Source organism: Anopheles bellator, chromosome 2, assembly GCF_943735745.2.
Source record: "Anopheles bellator chromosome 2, idAnoBellAS_SP24_06.2, whole genome shotgun sequence".
Lineage (NCBI taxonomy): Eukaryota > Metazoa > Arthropoda > Insecta > Diptera > Culicidae > Anopheles > Anopheles bellator.
Genome location: NC_071286.1, coordinates 39760780 through 39775542, shown reverse-complemented (window position 1 = coordinate 39775542; position 14763 = coordinate 39760780). Strand labels below are relative to the sequence as shown.

The following is a 14763-nucleotide window of genomic DNA, read 5'->3' as shown; positions in this document are numbered from 1 at the left end:
TGAAATTCCTTTCAGAGTCGTACGTCTACTAGAGAAAAGATCGTCCGGCTACATCCTGACATACAATAGGTGGCGGAGAGGAAGATCTCGTTGGTAAGTGATGATCGGAAACACCACCGTAAGTAATGAGTTATTAGTTGTCGTAATATTAGTTATTAGTCACATTAATATTAGTTATTATTTTTGAGGTGTTACGATTACGATTGATAAACAACGAGCCTCAGCCAACCATCGGCAATTAAACCCTTGCGTATCGATCGCGTTCTAGGCGGCTCCGCCACCACCACCTTTGTTATTGTTGCGTGCCTGAGCTGACAATGCGTGCAAATGCTGCTGGGCGGCGTTGCTGTAAGGCGCCGGCTGCCCTTGGTGGGATTTTTGTTTTGAATCGTCCCGGTCATCTGGCCACTTGCCGGGGGAACACTCGTGGGGTGGGGTGCATGACGAAGGCTTCGGCGGCATTGTGACAAGTTCATCATGAACATCGATATAAAGGTACCGGCCGCCGACCGGTCCGGTACCAGTCTACCGTAGCATCAGCTGCCGTGCACACGTGCGCTTTCGGGTTCTGTGAGTTCTGCAAGTGGCTTCCTTGTTCCGCTTCGTCGGTAGTGTTTCCGTTGTGTTGTGGGAAACCGGCCAAGCAGTGAGTGTCGTTCGAGGGATTTATTGAAACCGGTACAACAACAACACGACACTTCAAGTGAGTTTTCCATTGTGGGACAGAACGCTGAAGGCGAACCAGACGGTACAGAAAAGGACGACGACGCGGTTGGGTATGCAGGCTATTGTTATCACGCCGTAAACCAATGTTTGTAATCGTTTTCTTGAAGAACCATCATACCATTTGTCCAATCGGGCGGGAACCCCTTGTGGCGAGCCATCAGTTATCTGAGCTGTTTGCATGGTTGTTTATCGTTTTTGCCGAAGAGTTTCTCCAGGAAGATCTTGGCCACTCTTGTGGTGGACCGTCCCTCGATAAGTGATACGACGGAATAAGATCGACAAAAATACAGTTCGGCAAGTGGTCGCCCGATCATACTGAGCTGGGAAATTGTTTGTCTCCCTTTTCTGCTCCGAGCGGCACGATCCGATCCGATGCCAACACACCGGCGGCAGATGCTGTGAACCGGATGTGCACCCTGAGAGTGGGTGCACTTTCGTGCAAAGGTGCTTACGTTTCGGTTGATGCATGGTCAGGGCCATACTGCTGGTTCACGTCACGTCAGCGGTCACCCGAAATAGAACGGCTAGACTAAATTTATCAACTGCCGATCGTTCGAAGTGCCCTTTGCGATTGTAGAGACACACTCCACTGATGTTACTACCAAACTCGTGATGCTGATGGAACAGGTTCCAAAATGTGGTGCAAGTACATTTTTCCTTTTCTAACCTAGATTCCTAGACCTAGATTCAAACCGTTACGGGGGTGATGCGAATGGTGCCGCTTCCGTCGATCTTTGCGCACCGCACGCACCGGCACACAGTCCGCCATTTCAACTGGTAAATGGCGTTCGAAAGTGGAGAAATTCCGTCTAATGACCGCTGAAACGTACTTATCCAATTGAGCTGTGCCGCACCCTTGCGAATTGAAAGTGATAACGGTTCATATGCATGCCGAACGACGATGGAGGCGCGTGGTGCTCGATCCATTTGGGGCACGAATGGGGTGGCACTTTTATCCACTGGTTAGTGGAACGACCCAGTAAATTGGATTGCGCATATGGAATAGCGAGAAATCGTTAACTAAACATGATGAAAACATGTTGCAGCGTGATGACGCTCGACGCTCGATGAGCGACCGGGAAGCGGATGATAAACGTGACACGCCAGCGCGAAGGTCAAGTTCACCGACCACGATGCCCACTTAGTGAGATCGCAAATTAGGGATAAATTTGTGTCGATCTAAGTAATTGTGCTTCAAATGCGTGGGTGCACCGCCCGGCTGTATGCACATTACGCGCTCCAAGTCCCTATATAGGCTAACCTGCGGTGCACTGTTGAAGGTTTTTTCTCACTTCTCGCCGATCAGCTGACAAGTGCACTCGCGTCCACACGGTACGGTGCTGACCGAGAACTTGCAACGCACATGCACCGCTCGCGTGCTAAACCCGTTGGCGACGTCAGCTGTAGAGGCCGTCGGTAGGCAGATCGGGTGCCCTTCCCTTGCCAGCGACACGTTTGATGGATGTACTACGCCAGTTGCACGGCGGTGGTGTCATTCCCCCTGACTGATCGCTAGGCCGGAGCGTTACGGGCCTCGGAAAACCTGCTACGGTCGGGGTGAAGGATGCGACGGATAGTTTGTAATCGTTGTATCCGCCGTTCGATGGAGAAGCGATTGCGTGGGAAGGTGCATGTGAGAGGAATACGTTTGTATAGAATAAATTATCGAGACGCCATAAATTGCGCTGCACTTGCCAGCTGGTGATTCCAAAAGCTACCTTTCGGGACAAAGCCTTCCCTATCGAACCAAGGTATTGAAAAAGAGGCTACAAAAGTTGAAAATCGTGTGGTCAAAACGTGCATGCGACTTCGTTCGAAATGCTCGTTAATGGTCGATTCTATGTGCAGGGCATCAAGGGTTTTGGGCGTTTTCTGATGACTGCAACGTGCGATGGTCGTACGGGTTAAACCTGCTATTGTTTCGGTACGAGGACTGTTAGTAGGGCCACATTAGCCACTAGCGACCCAGGTGACCAGGCTAGTGAAATAAATACTACGCAATAACATTGAATTCCAGGCAACTTCACGGTGCATACTGCCGTGTGCCGGGGCGCTATGGATTCGGGAGCGACGATCGACAACTAATCATACTAATAGAATCGGTTGATGGAGCACACCGGTGTTTGAATTATGATAGCAAAGGTCTCGCAGCGCTTATGACACCGATCCGGTTTGTGATACCAGATCGGTCTGCGCTGTAGTGGAAGTGTGGCTCTGAGGCTGCACGCCGGCAGGCACTGTTCCATAATGGTAACCCAATTAGCGAGTTACGGCTGGATTGATTTTCTCTAGCACCCGGGGATTCAGATCTTCTACCGCAAAGGACACAGCAATGAACACTGGACATGGGGGAAGGGATTTTAACACCTCGTCGGTGGATCGCGACGAACGGGTGATGTTCATAAAAGATGGAACAATGGTACACCGTGCGTTCAGTAAGGTCTCAGCGCTATTCGTGAATACTACTAACATTCCTGCGTCGTGAGAAATTCGTTGTTTCATTGGTTTTAAGTATTCAATACGCAGTTTTGTAAACTAACAGTGCTGTTTCTTCAAAATGGTTGGGTGAGTTTCAAAAAGTGTAAACTGCTTCAATTGTTCAAAATTGCTGAATATCAACAGTAAATGGGGTTCAGTTCATTACCACGATCGTCTCATAATGGAATCGTCAGAGGACGGTGCACATTCCGGAAGCGAAAATCTTACGTGCTGTTTTGTCCTGTAACGACTATATTTTCCAGAATGTCGCGAACGTTGGAGCTGTCGCCGAATGCGCACATCAACAAGTCGCTGCTCGACAAGTACATGGCCTTGCCGATGCCGGACGGCAAAATTCAGGCAACGTACATCTGGATCGACGGAACTGGCGAAAACGTACGCTGTAAAGATCGTACACTCGACTTTATTCCCCAGACGCCAAGTGGTAAGACTTGAGGATACAATCTGCAATCTGGCAGGTCGGTTCGTTGGATTGAAGTGCTCGGTTTCTGTGTCGCTTAGAGCTACCCATTTGGAACTACGACGGAAGCTCCACGTACCAGGCGCAGGGCTCGAACTCGGACGTCTATCTTCACCCGGTGGCCCTCTACAAGGATCCGTTTCGGCGCGGGAACAACATTCTGGTGCTGTGTGAGACGTACCGCTACGATGGTACACCCACCGAGTCCAACAAGCGCAAATCGTGCCTGGAGGTGTGCAAGCTGTCGGCAGACGAACATCCGTGGTTCGGAATAGAACAGGAATACACGCTGTTGGATGTTGACGGACGTCCGCTGGGTTGGCCGAAGAATGGCTTCCCGGGACCGCAGGGCCCGTACTACTGCGGTGTCGGGGCAGACAAGGTATACGCAAGGGATATTGTAGACGCGCACTATCGGGCTTGTTTGTACGCTGGAGTGAAGATTTGTGGCACGAATGCCGAAGTGATGCCGGCGCAGTGGGAGTATCAGGTTGGACCGTGCGAGGGTATCCAGATTGGCGACGATTTGTGGATGTCGCGCTTCTTGTTGCACCGTGTGGCTGAAGAGTTTGGTGTACGTACTGACAATGCTTTGGGCATTCCAATCTAGCAAGGGCATCCAATAATCCGTTTTGTTTCGATCCAACCCCCAATCAACAGATTGTTGCCACACTCGACCCAAAACCGATGCAGGGCGACTGGAATGGAGCCGGTGCGCATACTAACGTGTCCACGCAGACTATGCGAGAACCGGGGGGCATCGCTGAGATCGAAAAGGCCATCACTAAGTTGTCGAAGCATCACGACCGCCACATTCGTGCGTACGACCCGAACGGAGGCAAGGATAATGAGAGACGCTTGACGGGAAAACACGAAACCAGCTCGATCCACGACTTTAACGCCGGTAAATAGATTATTCATTATTGTGCTAGCAACCAAAGCGCAACTCATAGTGAAGAGTTGCGACAGAAAGTTGTTGCCGTTTCTCATCTATCTGATGGTTCTACTGCAGGTGTTGCTAACCGTGGATGCTCGATTCGTATCCCGCGCGGTGTGTCCGATCAAGGCTGCGGCTACTTCGAAGATCGCCGGCCAAGCTCGAACTGCGATCCGTACAGTGTCTCCGAGGCGATCCTGCGAACGATTTGCCTGGACGAGTGAGCGAGCAGACTGTCGTCGACAACCGCACTATCTAATTGACATTCCCGTTTATGGACATTTAAACCAGACAAAACTGGCCATCATTCAGTGTCGTTTGCATTGCTTAACGGCAACGTGTTTGTTTTACTGTTTCGTTTTCATTTTTCCTCACCATTAAACACTAATTAGCCGATACATGGGTGCAACGTGTCGTTCCGATGACAGACATTTGTTCCCTTATCGTGCACGCCTCGTGCTGGATCAAAAGAAGCCAGTTGTTCGCATCTAAGTTTGAAATAAAAGCAACATACAACGCCAATGAGTCAAGTGCCAGTTATTGTTGCTGCGAGGATTATTTGATCCCCTATCCTTTCAATAAATAAATGAGTTTTGACTCAACTGGTTAATCCGTTTCAGTTGATCTCATGTTGTATTCCCTGTCGTACGGAACAAATGGTCGTAGTTGCAATTCTAGTCGCCCATGTCACTATGGCAACCCCTTGTGTGGCATATGGTAGTGAGGCTAGATTGTTAACGCCCATATTCAACGCTTAATGAATGCAAATCATGAACACGTGTTGCACGTGATCTACAACCAGCTTAGTGGAGGCAGATCAAGCCGATTATTTAACCAGTCGAACACCAAAATGAATGATTTTTTTTTCAATTCCCATTTTTGATTTGCAAGTAGTTCTGAAAATAATCAACGCGTTTGAATACTGTTGGTGTTTATGTACGCAAACTTGCCGTCAATGAACCAACGGCACTTAGAAGCCGTCGGCTTTTTATTCTGACGCTTCATTACCTTTGATATTATCATAATTTTAACATTTTTTGAATAGTTACCATTTTGCGTCCTTTTAAGTTTTCAACTTGTGCATGTGATCGTTGATATTCGGCATGGCTGCATATTTCCCGATCGCTTTGGTCGCTGGTTCGCTATATTCATGACCATGGACTTCGATTTTAGCCAAGCAGTGCTCGTCTGAATTTGGATCTCTGAGTCCTTTGGATCAATCGAAAATATCCAAATTTCTCCCAGCCACTATGTTTTTGTGTTTAGTATATCACTTCAGTTAGTTTTTTTCTTTCAAATGCTTCTTTGCGCAATGTTTTCACTTCCAGTTTCAGTTTTGAGGTAGTGACTATCTACTGACATGTTGATCATGTAATGTATAATGTAAGGTTAAAATCACTATTTGTAAAGTAAAACGGCATCCTTTGACGAATTCATTTTCGTTGAGTTCAAATCTGTTTCACTTGTTTCACAAAATATCTAGTTTTCATCGGTAATCAAAAATAAACATGCTCGAAGGTATAGTTAGTTTATCCATGGTTTATTTCACAAACGTTAGAAACAGTGTTGTACAAAGGTAAGTATGGTATGGTTAAACTAACTCGTTTCAGCATCGTATATGGAGGTTTTAAATAAGGGTTTAGTTGTTCTCTAAAATAGAAAGAAAATAAAAACATCAGTAACCTTTGAACAGTTGGTAATCTTTACTGCACTTGATACTTACATGTTAATACTCTATACTTTTTAAAACAAAGGCACATTGGTTAGCTGTCTGGGTGGAGAACAGAAACATTTGCAAGAAACAGCTGCCCTTACGGATTGTTTCTGTACTTCGTGAAAAGCGTGTACAGTACTCGGAGTGTTGACTTCAGGTCCTTATTTACGATATCTTCCGGGCGTGCTTTCGGCTTCAAACCTTGGTCCATCATCAACTCGAAAGCGAAGGCCACATTGTGAATCATCTGATCGGCGTCCTTTGGCGTCAGGTGAAAGTCGTGTAATGGTACGAAGAACCCTCCCAGTAAACCCATCAGTAGACAAAGAAACACTCCGTCTTTGAAATCCGTGCTCAAATCGGCCGCTTCGAAGTTCAATTTGTTAAGGTGTTTGTTGACAAACGTTATCAACGAGCGCTTCACCACTGCTAGCTTGTCCGGAGCATGATCGAAAAGTGTATCGAAAGCATCACGCTCACACCGCATACCGACATCATCATACGATTGGGTAATCTGCTCCTGGAAACGTTGGCTGGTGAGCTTTCCGTTCAACTTTTGGACCATCACCACCGTCACGTAAGCATTTTCGGGTAGCCGTATCGGAGCACGATAATGACGCACCAGTGCTACTAGCAAATGCAAAATCGAAACCGTGTTCTTGGAGTGAATGCTTTCCACCGTCCATTTGGGGCTGTTGTGATGATAGCCTAGAGTCTGAAATTATCATACAAAGGAATACGGCACTCCATCAAGCACAGCATCGCCGAGAAGTTGCTAATTGATTCTTACATGATTCACGGCATTCAAAACAACGGAAAGTTTTTGACGTTGTCCTTCTGCCGACTGCGTAACTTCCGGCACATTAAGCTTGTTGTTTGACAATTTCTCCCACAGTTTCTGCAGAACCTGACCGTCGTACAAGTCTTCCTCAATGTTGCTAACGATTATGCGGTCTTCCACCAACACGTCGTTTATCCAATCGACCAGTACTTGCAATAGCTCCTTCACCTTTGGGTGCAGTAGAGATGCTGGCTGTATAATTGAACGAGACTCATTGTCCTCGAGGTTGTAATCCTCTGGTGGGATGATCGGAGCATTCGGACTGCCGGGTGAATCTATTGCGATCTTTCCCTCTTCCTGGATTTCTTGCACTGAAACGGCAGATGTTAGAACATAAACAGATGTTGATGCTGTGTTTACTCTACCCTCGCGTTCCGTTGTTTACGTCACTGATTGTTGGGGCGCATGTATTTCGCCCACACAAAACACAAAAAACTTTGTTTCCCAACTGTAATTGGGATCGTCGCATTACAGCGTGCTGATGCCATAAAATATCCTTTTCAGTTGAATTCAGGAGATAAAAAATAATCCATTGCTGCAGTTTCGGTTGCGAATGAAAATAGCTGTTTGCCTCCATATATGGACTTATCCTCACGCCCCAAGTATTCGCGTTGTTTTGAAGTCTTTTTTAACAGCATCGCTTACCTTCCTTGATTCGCTTCTTTCTTCCCAGTGTTCCGATTTTATCCCAAAAGCTTTCCTCCTTGTCTGAACGCCCAGAAGTGGGAGTCCTGGGCGATTTTGGGCGAGTTAAGGTCGACATTCCTGCGTAGAGAGCTGCACTGTTGCAATGTTTTCACTGAGTGTGTCATGAGTTAAAAATGCACTTGTTGACATACGAGTTTGACACCAGAAGCGGAGCGTAGGTAGGCAGAAGGGTCTGATTTCGGTTATTTCCAGTTGAAGCCCAAAGACAGCATATTACAAGAGCTCAGTTTTAAAATATTAGGTCTTAGATTTACTAACACAAATGAGAAGTAATTAATCGATTTATAGATCAATTCATCGGCATTGATTGCCTCTCTTTGGTTAACTGTGTCAGCAGTTCGTTGCTGAAGGGAGTTACATTTGACAGTTGTTTCTGTCTCGCCAGCAAAACATTGTCAGAATTGTCGAATCGTGATCGGTTGGTTGGAATATCAGATGTTTCTATGAATTTGTGATAAAAGCGGCAAAAATTGGGAGTTTTTATAAATTTGTGCAATACAATAAGGCAATAATAGGGCTTGTAAAACCAACTTTGTCACCTCCCGTTTGAGTGAATACTGTTTAAGAGATAGGGGCAAACATTGGTTTGGCGTGCGCGGTTCCGCGCCGAATGACGTGGAGAAAACTGTTCTGTAGCTGAATATAAAGGCGCTCGGTGCATAGTTTGCTACGAATTTAATTCGTGTGTGTCATAAGTTTGTCGTGAACATGTTTGAAATTACAGATACACAGAGTACGTAATACACTGTTGTGCGAAACCTGGCGCACCTAATCATGTTCTGTTTTGCTGTTGCTTATAGAGATCGGAGTCGGCTTAGCTGGTTTCGGAATAGCGTTTTTGTTCCTCGGCATGCTTTTACTGTTCGACAAAGGACTGCTGGCAATAGGCAATGTAAGGCCGCACACCTAACGGATGTCGCGATTGTCATCAGAAACTGTACTCATTTCCGTTTTCATTTCATTGTAGATATTTTTCGTCTGTGGCCTTGCTTGCGTGATAGGGCTGGAGCGAACGTTTAGATTTTTCTTCCAAAAACACAAAGTGAAGGCATCAATTGCATTCTTTGGAGGCATTTCTATCGTCCTGCTTGGATATCCGTTGATCGGTATGCTAATAGAGATGTACGGATTCATACTATTGTTCAGCGGATTCTTCCCGGTGGCCATAAATTTCCTGCGACGGGTACCGGTTCTTGGAACGTTCCTCAACATGCCCGGAATTAGCCGGACCGTTGATTGGTTGGCGGGCGAATCGGACAGGACAACGGTATGATAGGATTAGGAGATTAGGATCAACTCAGCAGTTTAATCTATTAAGCGGTAGACGGTGGCAGGACACGATCGATACATTTGATTAGGACCGTTAATCATCAACGGCTAAAGCAATAGAGCTCCCAATTGTAAAAACAATGTTCTGTCTGAGAAAAGAAAACGGTATGTTTAACTTATTTATGATCCAAGCTTGATCAGATTATCGTTTCCTTTTAGTTTATTTTGAGTTAATATGCTACCATTCATTATTAAATCATGTTACATGAAATTGTCTTATATTATCATCTCTTTTTCATTTGTTAGTATAAGACACTCCCTTTTCGCTTCATTTGGAAATTATTAAAATGAAAGAGACATAATTTTGTCCTGTTGCGAGTCTAGTTTTTATGATTCAGACATTTGAAAGAACTCAAAGGAAACATCTTAAGGGTAATCGTCTAGCATTAGGTCACCTTTTGTTTTGTATATAAATGAATAAATTTTGTACATCCCACACGCGAAAACTCTTAAACCATTTCGAATGCCGTTTCTTGATTCGTTTTATAAACCATAGTCATGAATATGTGATTTCAATTCGCGAAACAATAACTGCATGCTGTTATTTTAAAATGCGTAGCTTGAAACTTGGCATAATGTTAGCGAAGACAGTACTGAGCATACTAACAACCTTTAAAAGAAAAACAGTCATGTAACGCTGACTAATTCGTTTGAATGGATAAAATTTCTTTCCAGGGAAATGCATACAACAAGTAAAAACGAATCGTGTTCCAACCTTTACCTTGCATCCCGCTGATTTCCCTTGGCATGATCCGTGGAGCTAACCCCAACGTTCAGCTTCTGTAAACCGAATTCGATTCACTGAGGCCATAGGCCCTGTTTCGTTTCTGTTATTTTTAATCCTGTAATAAAAATATCGTCGCAATGTCATGGTCGTCGGTTGGTCGAAGTAGGCAGTCGAGGATTGGTTACTATATGTTTTGTAGAATTTTTATTGATATTTTTTTCCTTCAGTTTTATCGATAGTTTCGATTATCCTCCAGCCTTTAGAGCTTAATGCCGAGTTTCTCTAACTCTTGTTTATCATGCATGCACATGCATGATAACAAAGCATGAACAGTTCATGATTACGGTTTTCGTAGCCATTCGTTGAGTGGTGAATTATAATGCATTATGTGTCTATAGGTCTTTTTGGCTCATTTATCGTTCATGTCGTCGTCGATTTTCAATGTCTAGTTAGATCGTTTACGTTGCCATGTTGAACGGACTGGTTCCGGAAGATGCGCTGTAAATTAAAAGAATCGTTTCCGGCGCAACTTTTGTAGTTCAAACGAATGTGAGGTGTTCCTGCCCCCATTCCGAACATAAGTAAACACATCGAAAGAATCTCCATGGCACTAAGGCTCGACAAAATACTTTACTGGTCGTTTCTTACTTTGCTGGCCGTTACCCAAACGCAACGTAATGTTTATCGAGCTTCGTTACAGATAGTTTGAACACCAGGTTTCGAATGGTGGTAATGTTGCAGGGCGATTTTTGGAATAAACGGTAGAGAAACCAGGAATTTTACACAAGGATAGGTTTGTGTTGGGAATGGGAGGATTCGGGGTTCGGAGGTATGGAGGGTGATGAAAGGTTGCTGGTAAAGGAACGAGAGGTTTACAGAACTTTCTTGATTTCATCGTACAAGACAAGTACGAATGCACCACCAGTACCACGCAGAACATTGGAGAAGGCGCCCTTGAAGAAAGCGCCACTGCCTTCCTGCTTGGCGATAGTCGCCCAACAGTGGAGGGTGCTCTTGTACACAATCTCGGACTTGGCACGACCCGACTGCATCATCATGCGACGACGGACGGTATCGAAGGGATAGGACACGATACCGGCAACGGTGGTGACGACTTGAGCGATGGCCCAGCTGACGTAGAATGGAGTGGTTTTGGGATTCGGCAACATACCGCGGGCAGTATCATAGAAGCCGAAATAGGCAGCGCGATAGATGATAATACCTGTACGAAACCAAAGATCAGATCGAGTTCGATCAGCGGGTGTTTCAGATGAGCAGTAAGCTAACGTTCGACTTACCCTGGACGGAAACACCGAAGCCACGGTACAGACCGACGATACCGTCAGTCTTGAAGATCTTTCCAAGACAGTCACCCAGACCCTTGAACTCACGGGCTTCGTTGCCTTTACCGACATCGGCGGCCAAGCTGTACGCGTATAAAGAAATCAATGTTAGCCACGACTGTACTAAGTGTCGCTAGTGTTCGTTCGATTTTAGCAACTAACCGGGTACGGGCGAAGTCAAGCGGGTAGACGAAGCAAAGCGAGGTGGCGCCGGCCATACCACCGGAAGCCAGGTTACCGATGAAGTAGCGCATGAACTGCGTGTTCTTGTCGACACCGCCCAGGAAGACCTGCTTGTACTTGTCCTTGAAGGCAAAGTTAAGGGCCTGCGTGGGGAAGTAACGGATGACGTTGGCGAGATTACCGCGCCAGAAAGCAGAGAAACCCTGCTCGCGCGGGATGCGCACGAAGCAATCGACCATTCCCTTGTAGCGGTCCGCTTCAGCGATCTGCTTCGAGATGTGCTGGACCTGCAGCAGCAGCTTCACGCGCTCAATGGGGGCAACAGCAGTCTTGGAGATTGCGGCCGAGATGCCACCGGCCGCAAAATCCTTTAGGAACGCAACTGGATCCGAAAGTCCCGGCATTGTCGATGTTTCTGGAAGAATTTCGTTAGGTGCATTACTATCTACTGCAATTGGGGATTCACCCCTGCAACGGCATTAAATACTTTATCGTTTGCCAGCAATACCGTTCTGGCCACCATATTGACCGATTGCGCTGTCTCAAGATCAGTGTGGTTGTTCCAATCAACTGAACAAACGTACTAAGTACGACTAGTAAAAACTTGATAATGTTAATGTTCCGACCAGCAATATAAACGGAGCCTTGCGAAGAGAAATGTAGCATATCACGTACCAGAATTGCGTCTCGCCATTTGCATTTGCAATTGCTTGAAAAGAGTCCATGATTTTTCTTTGTAATAGTTTGGCTACATAATCGGCCACCGATTGCATCATCGGACGCGGACGGACGATACTGTCAAGGATATGGTCACCGATCGATACACCACCGATAGCAAACGGATCTTTACGGTTCGAACTGCTCCTCCTCACGATGAGGTTGTTGATAGACAAACATTGTATCTATTTCCGTCTCATTGCCATCAGAAGGTAGGATTTGGTATAAATAACTAGCCTTCTGGCGATCTACGGAATAGAAGCTTTTTATTGCGCTCACTTCAGGACGAGGGCCGTCGCTTGTGGCAGTTATGCAAGTTGGTGCTGTTTACTATTTCTCTTGGATAACACTTCTAGGTTCTGATTACGTATTTCACTTTGTCCATTAGTTGAACACTTTTAGCAATGTTACACAGCATTTGCTACCGATCACGACATGTAGGATTCAAGTTATGTAACGATTGTTTCGAATACTCTTAGAAAAACCGCCATTGCGGTCACCGTTTTCAATCGTTCGTTAGACACGGATCTTTGTTCCAATTAGATACGTACTTGGTTAAGGAGATATGGATGAAGAAATATCCTTTACGACCCTCGAGCCTATGGATGCTGCTGCTGGTGCAAGATCGCGGTTGATTCGGGATGGATCCTTACTAAAAGACCACAGGACAGAGAGTGAAGATCGCCGATCACTTTTATTAACCTATATCCACGCCGAATGCTGTTAGGTCCTTGGCCGAACGTGCATTCGCTCACGAGGCGCATGCGCGCTCTTTTCCACTTTTCCTCACATGTGGCACGAATGCACCCGAAATCATGCACCCGGACTGCACGGCGCCCGCACGGACGCTCTATTCGCCAACGATCATATGATCGTTTTAGTGCGCGAATCCCTCCAACCGCTGTGCGCGACTTCTTTCCGCCGTTTCTTTGTTTATTACCGATCGTTTCAGGGTGATCGAAGAGAAAAAAAGTAGCATTTTAAATTACATTTAAATAACACATTCATCTATGCTCCAAAACAAACGAAAATAGCTACATAACACTGTATCGTGCCTGATTCGCGTCGTCCCATTTTTTTAGTCACGCTTTTGGAGAAGACCCCACGCACGTCTCGAAAAAATCGGAACGGCCTGAGGTGCAAGAGCTGGTTCCGAGGAGGAGTTGAGAAAATAGTTGCATTGCCCTTGATCTACAACACGGTCGGGCGCAGGACGACGGTTGCTGGTTGCGTCAAGGCGCAATGTCGTTGGCTGAGGTTCAATACTTGACCAAGAGAACAACGGCTACGTCGATCGTGAAGGCGAATCGAATGCAGGGCAGAGCCGTCGGGTGCACACACAAATGCACTCGTGCGAATGCTATAATTATGCGATGGGCGACAATCGAAGGGCCATAAACGCCCGTGCCCGTGGATTCGCGTGGTAGGTTACCGCGAGGTCTATTTACGGCGCTCTCCCACGGTTCTGTTGCCGAGAGTGCAAGTGTTTGTAGGTGAGAAATGTCCCGAATCGTGTCTCTAGGTCAATGATTTCTTCCGTCTCGAATAGTTCAATAGTGACCATATCCACGAGGCGCAGCTTAGGATGCGGCACGTTTGGGATGGATGCCGGTGGTCAGCGATAATGCACGTTTCAACTAGAAAGGCTTAAGGCGAAGCTAGGGAACGGAAATGGGCAGAAGTTATAAGGTGATTTACACTATTTAATTAGTAATTATATTTTTTCTTGATAAAGAAATAGAATGTTGAATGTCGTTCTGCGCTGCTTGAAGGAGAATACTATGCGGCCCAAGCGGTAAATGGCGGTGTAGCAATTTGTAGTTTGAATAGCGATTGAGAGCGATTAACTATAAACTGATTTATACAATTCTTTTTAATGACAAAGCATTGGATTAACATTTCAAAACACTTTGTTGGATTACGATCAATGTCCAACCATTTTTATCCATAGCCATCCTTCCTCATCCCCTTTTTTCAATTGTTAATGGTCAATTCGTGTGAATTGTTATATGAGTTTGATCGTACCGCCCTGTTTGATTGTAATGCTTTTTCTGTAATATTTTTAAGAAAATTGATGTGATAATTTCTCTTTTTAATCACGGCGAAGTGTGCAGTTCACTATTTATTTCAGATTATTTCGATTAGGCTAATGACATCAATGCTGAACATAAACACAATATGCTTCGATTAATACAGCATTGTCATTTTATTTGTTAATACAATGTAGTTCCGTTCTACTTCAGGCAACATGTTTTGCATTTGCTTTTGCTAAGATAATAATCAATTTTCAATACGTTGTTGATCTATGAAGGTCTATTCTTGTACCTTGAACATACTGATTTAGTTACAACATCCAATTACGCAAGTTTTCCCTTTTTCTTCGCCAAACATAGCTCTCCTAAAAACACAAACAAAGTCACGCTCATTAGACACATCCACAAATAAAATCCTCCTGATACTTGATGCAGCTGCAACGGGATCGGCTCGTTGTCGGTGTCCTGGTTGGCCCAAGTGTAAGGATTCTCACGATAGGCTCTGAGCCAGTTGACCATCAATCCAGCCTCGTAAAAGCGGTTGAT

The 14763-nt window shown here is 45.5% G+C and overlaps 4 protein-coding genes across 6 annotated transcripts; 2 read left to right on the top strand and 2 right to left on the bottom strand.

Annotated features, from left to right (window-relative positions):
• Positions 1–520: 520 nt before the first annotated feature.
• On the top strand, positions 521–6077 carry LOC131210803 (glutamine synthetase 2 cytoplasmic). Of its 2 annotated transcripts, none has more exons than XM_058204095.1 (5): positions 521–703; positions 3468–3649; positions 3727–4259; positions 4346–4589; positions 4698–6065. In XM_058204095.1, the coding sequence occupies exons 2-5, from the start codon at positions 3469–3471 to the stop codon at positions 4844–4846; spliced, it is 1107 nt and encodes a 368-aa protein (XP_058060078.1). In that variant the 5' UTR covers positions 521–703; position 3468; the 3' UTR covers positions 4847–6065. The 2 variants fall into 2 exon arrangements, with proteins under 2 accessions (XP_058060078.1, XP_058060079.1); XM_058204096.1 differs by lacking the exon at positions 521–703 and adding an exon at positions 3284–3291 and having other exon boundaries at positions 4698–6077.
• Positions 6078–6145: 68 nt separating this feature from the next.
• LOC131210802 (beta-parvin) lies at positions 6146–7967 on the bottom strand. Its single transcript, XM_058204093.1, has 4 exons — positions 7823–7967; positions 7127–7488; positions 6346–7051; positions 6146–6272 (listed from the first exon to the last, which is right to left on the bottom strand). The coding sequence occupies exons 1-3, from the start codon at positions 7938–7940 to the stop codon at positions 6434–6436; spliced, it is 1098 nt and encodes a 365-aa protein (XP_058060076.1). The 5' UTR covers positions 7941–7967; the 3' UTR covers positions 6146–6272; positions 6346–6433.
• Positions 7968–8296: 329 nt separating this feature from the next.
• On the top strand, positions 8297–10186 carry LOC131211075 (vesicle transport protein GOT1B). Its single transcript, XM_058204425.1, has 4 exons — positions 8297–8618; positions 8686–8777; positions 8853–9152; positions 9890–10186. Exons 1-4 carry the CDS (start codon positions 8594–8596, stop codon positions 9908–9910), a joined length of 438 nt encoding a protein of 145 aa, XP_058060408.1. The 5' UTR covers positions 8297–8593; the 3' UTR covers positions 9911–10186.
• A 356-nt stretch (positions 10187–10542) lies between these two features.
• LOC131211073 (ADP,ATP carrier protein 2) lies at positions 10543–14139 on the bottom strand. 2 transcript variants are annotated; one of them, XM_058204423.1, is made up of 4 exons: positions 14121–14139; positions 11447–11882; positions 11240–11367; positions 10543–11163 (listed from the first exon to the last, which is right to left on the bottom strand). In XM_058204423.1, the coding sequence occupies exons 1-4, from the start codon at positions 14137–14139 to the stop codon at positions 10814–10816; spliced, it is 933 nt and encodes a 310-aa protein (XP_058060406.1). In that variant the 3' UTR covers positions 10543–10813. The 2 variants fall into 2 exon arrangements, with proteins under 2 accessions (XP_058060406.1, XP_058060407.1); XM_058204424.1 differs by lacking the exon at positions 14121–14139 and adding an exon at positions 12736–12894.
• Positions 14140–14763: the final 624 nt, after the last annotated feature.

Coding starts and splice junctions, on each gene's coding strand:
- LOC131210802 (XM_058204093.1), bottom strand. CDS start 7,940: ATGTCGACCTTAACTCGCCCAAAATCGCCCAGGACTCCCACTTCTGGG. Junction 7,489..7,822: donor AAAGAAGCGAATCAAGGAAG/GTAAGCGATGCT, acceptor CTGCCGTTTCAG/TGCAAGAAATCCAGGAAGAG. Junction 7,052..7,126: donor TTTTGAATGCCGTGAATCAT/GTAAGAATCAAT, acceptor TGATAATTTCAG/ACTCTAGGCTATCATCACAA.
- LOC131211073 (XM_058204423.1), bottom strand. Junction 11,368..11,446: donor CTTGACTTCGCCCGTACCCG/GTTAGTTGCTAA, acceptor ATACGCGTACAG/CTTGGCCGCCGATGTCGGTA. Junction 11,164..11,239: donor CTTCGGTGTTTCCGTCCAGG/GTAAGTCGAACG, acceptor GGTTTCGTACAG/GTATTATCATCTATCGCGCT.
- LOC131210803 (XM_058204096.1), top strand. Junction 4,260..4,345: donor GTGTGGCTGAAGAGTTTGGT/GTACGTACTGAC, acceptor CCCAATCAACAG/ATTGTTGCCACACTCGACCC. Junction 4,590..4,697: donor GATCCACGACTTTAACGCCG/GTAAATAGATTA, acceptor GTTCTACTGCAG/GTGTTGCTAACCGTGGATGC.
- LOC131211075 (XM_058204425.1), top strand. CDS start 8,594: ATGTTTGAAATTACAGATACACAGA. Junction 8,619..8,685: donor TGAAATTACAGATACACAGA/GTACGTAATACA, acceptor TGTTGCTTATAG/AGATCGGAGTCGGCTTAGCT. Junction 9,153..9,889: donor GCGAATCGGACAGGACAACG/GTATGATAGGAT, acceptor ATTTCTTTCCAG/GGAAATGCATACAACAAGTA.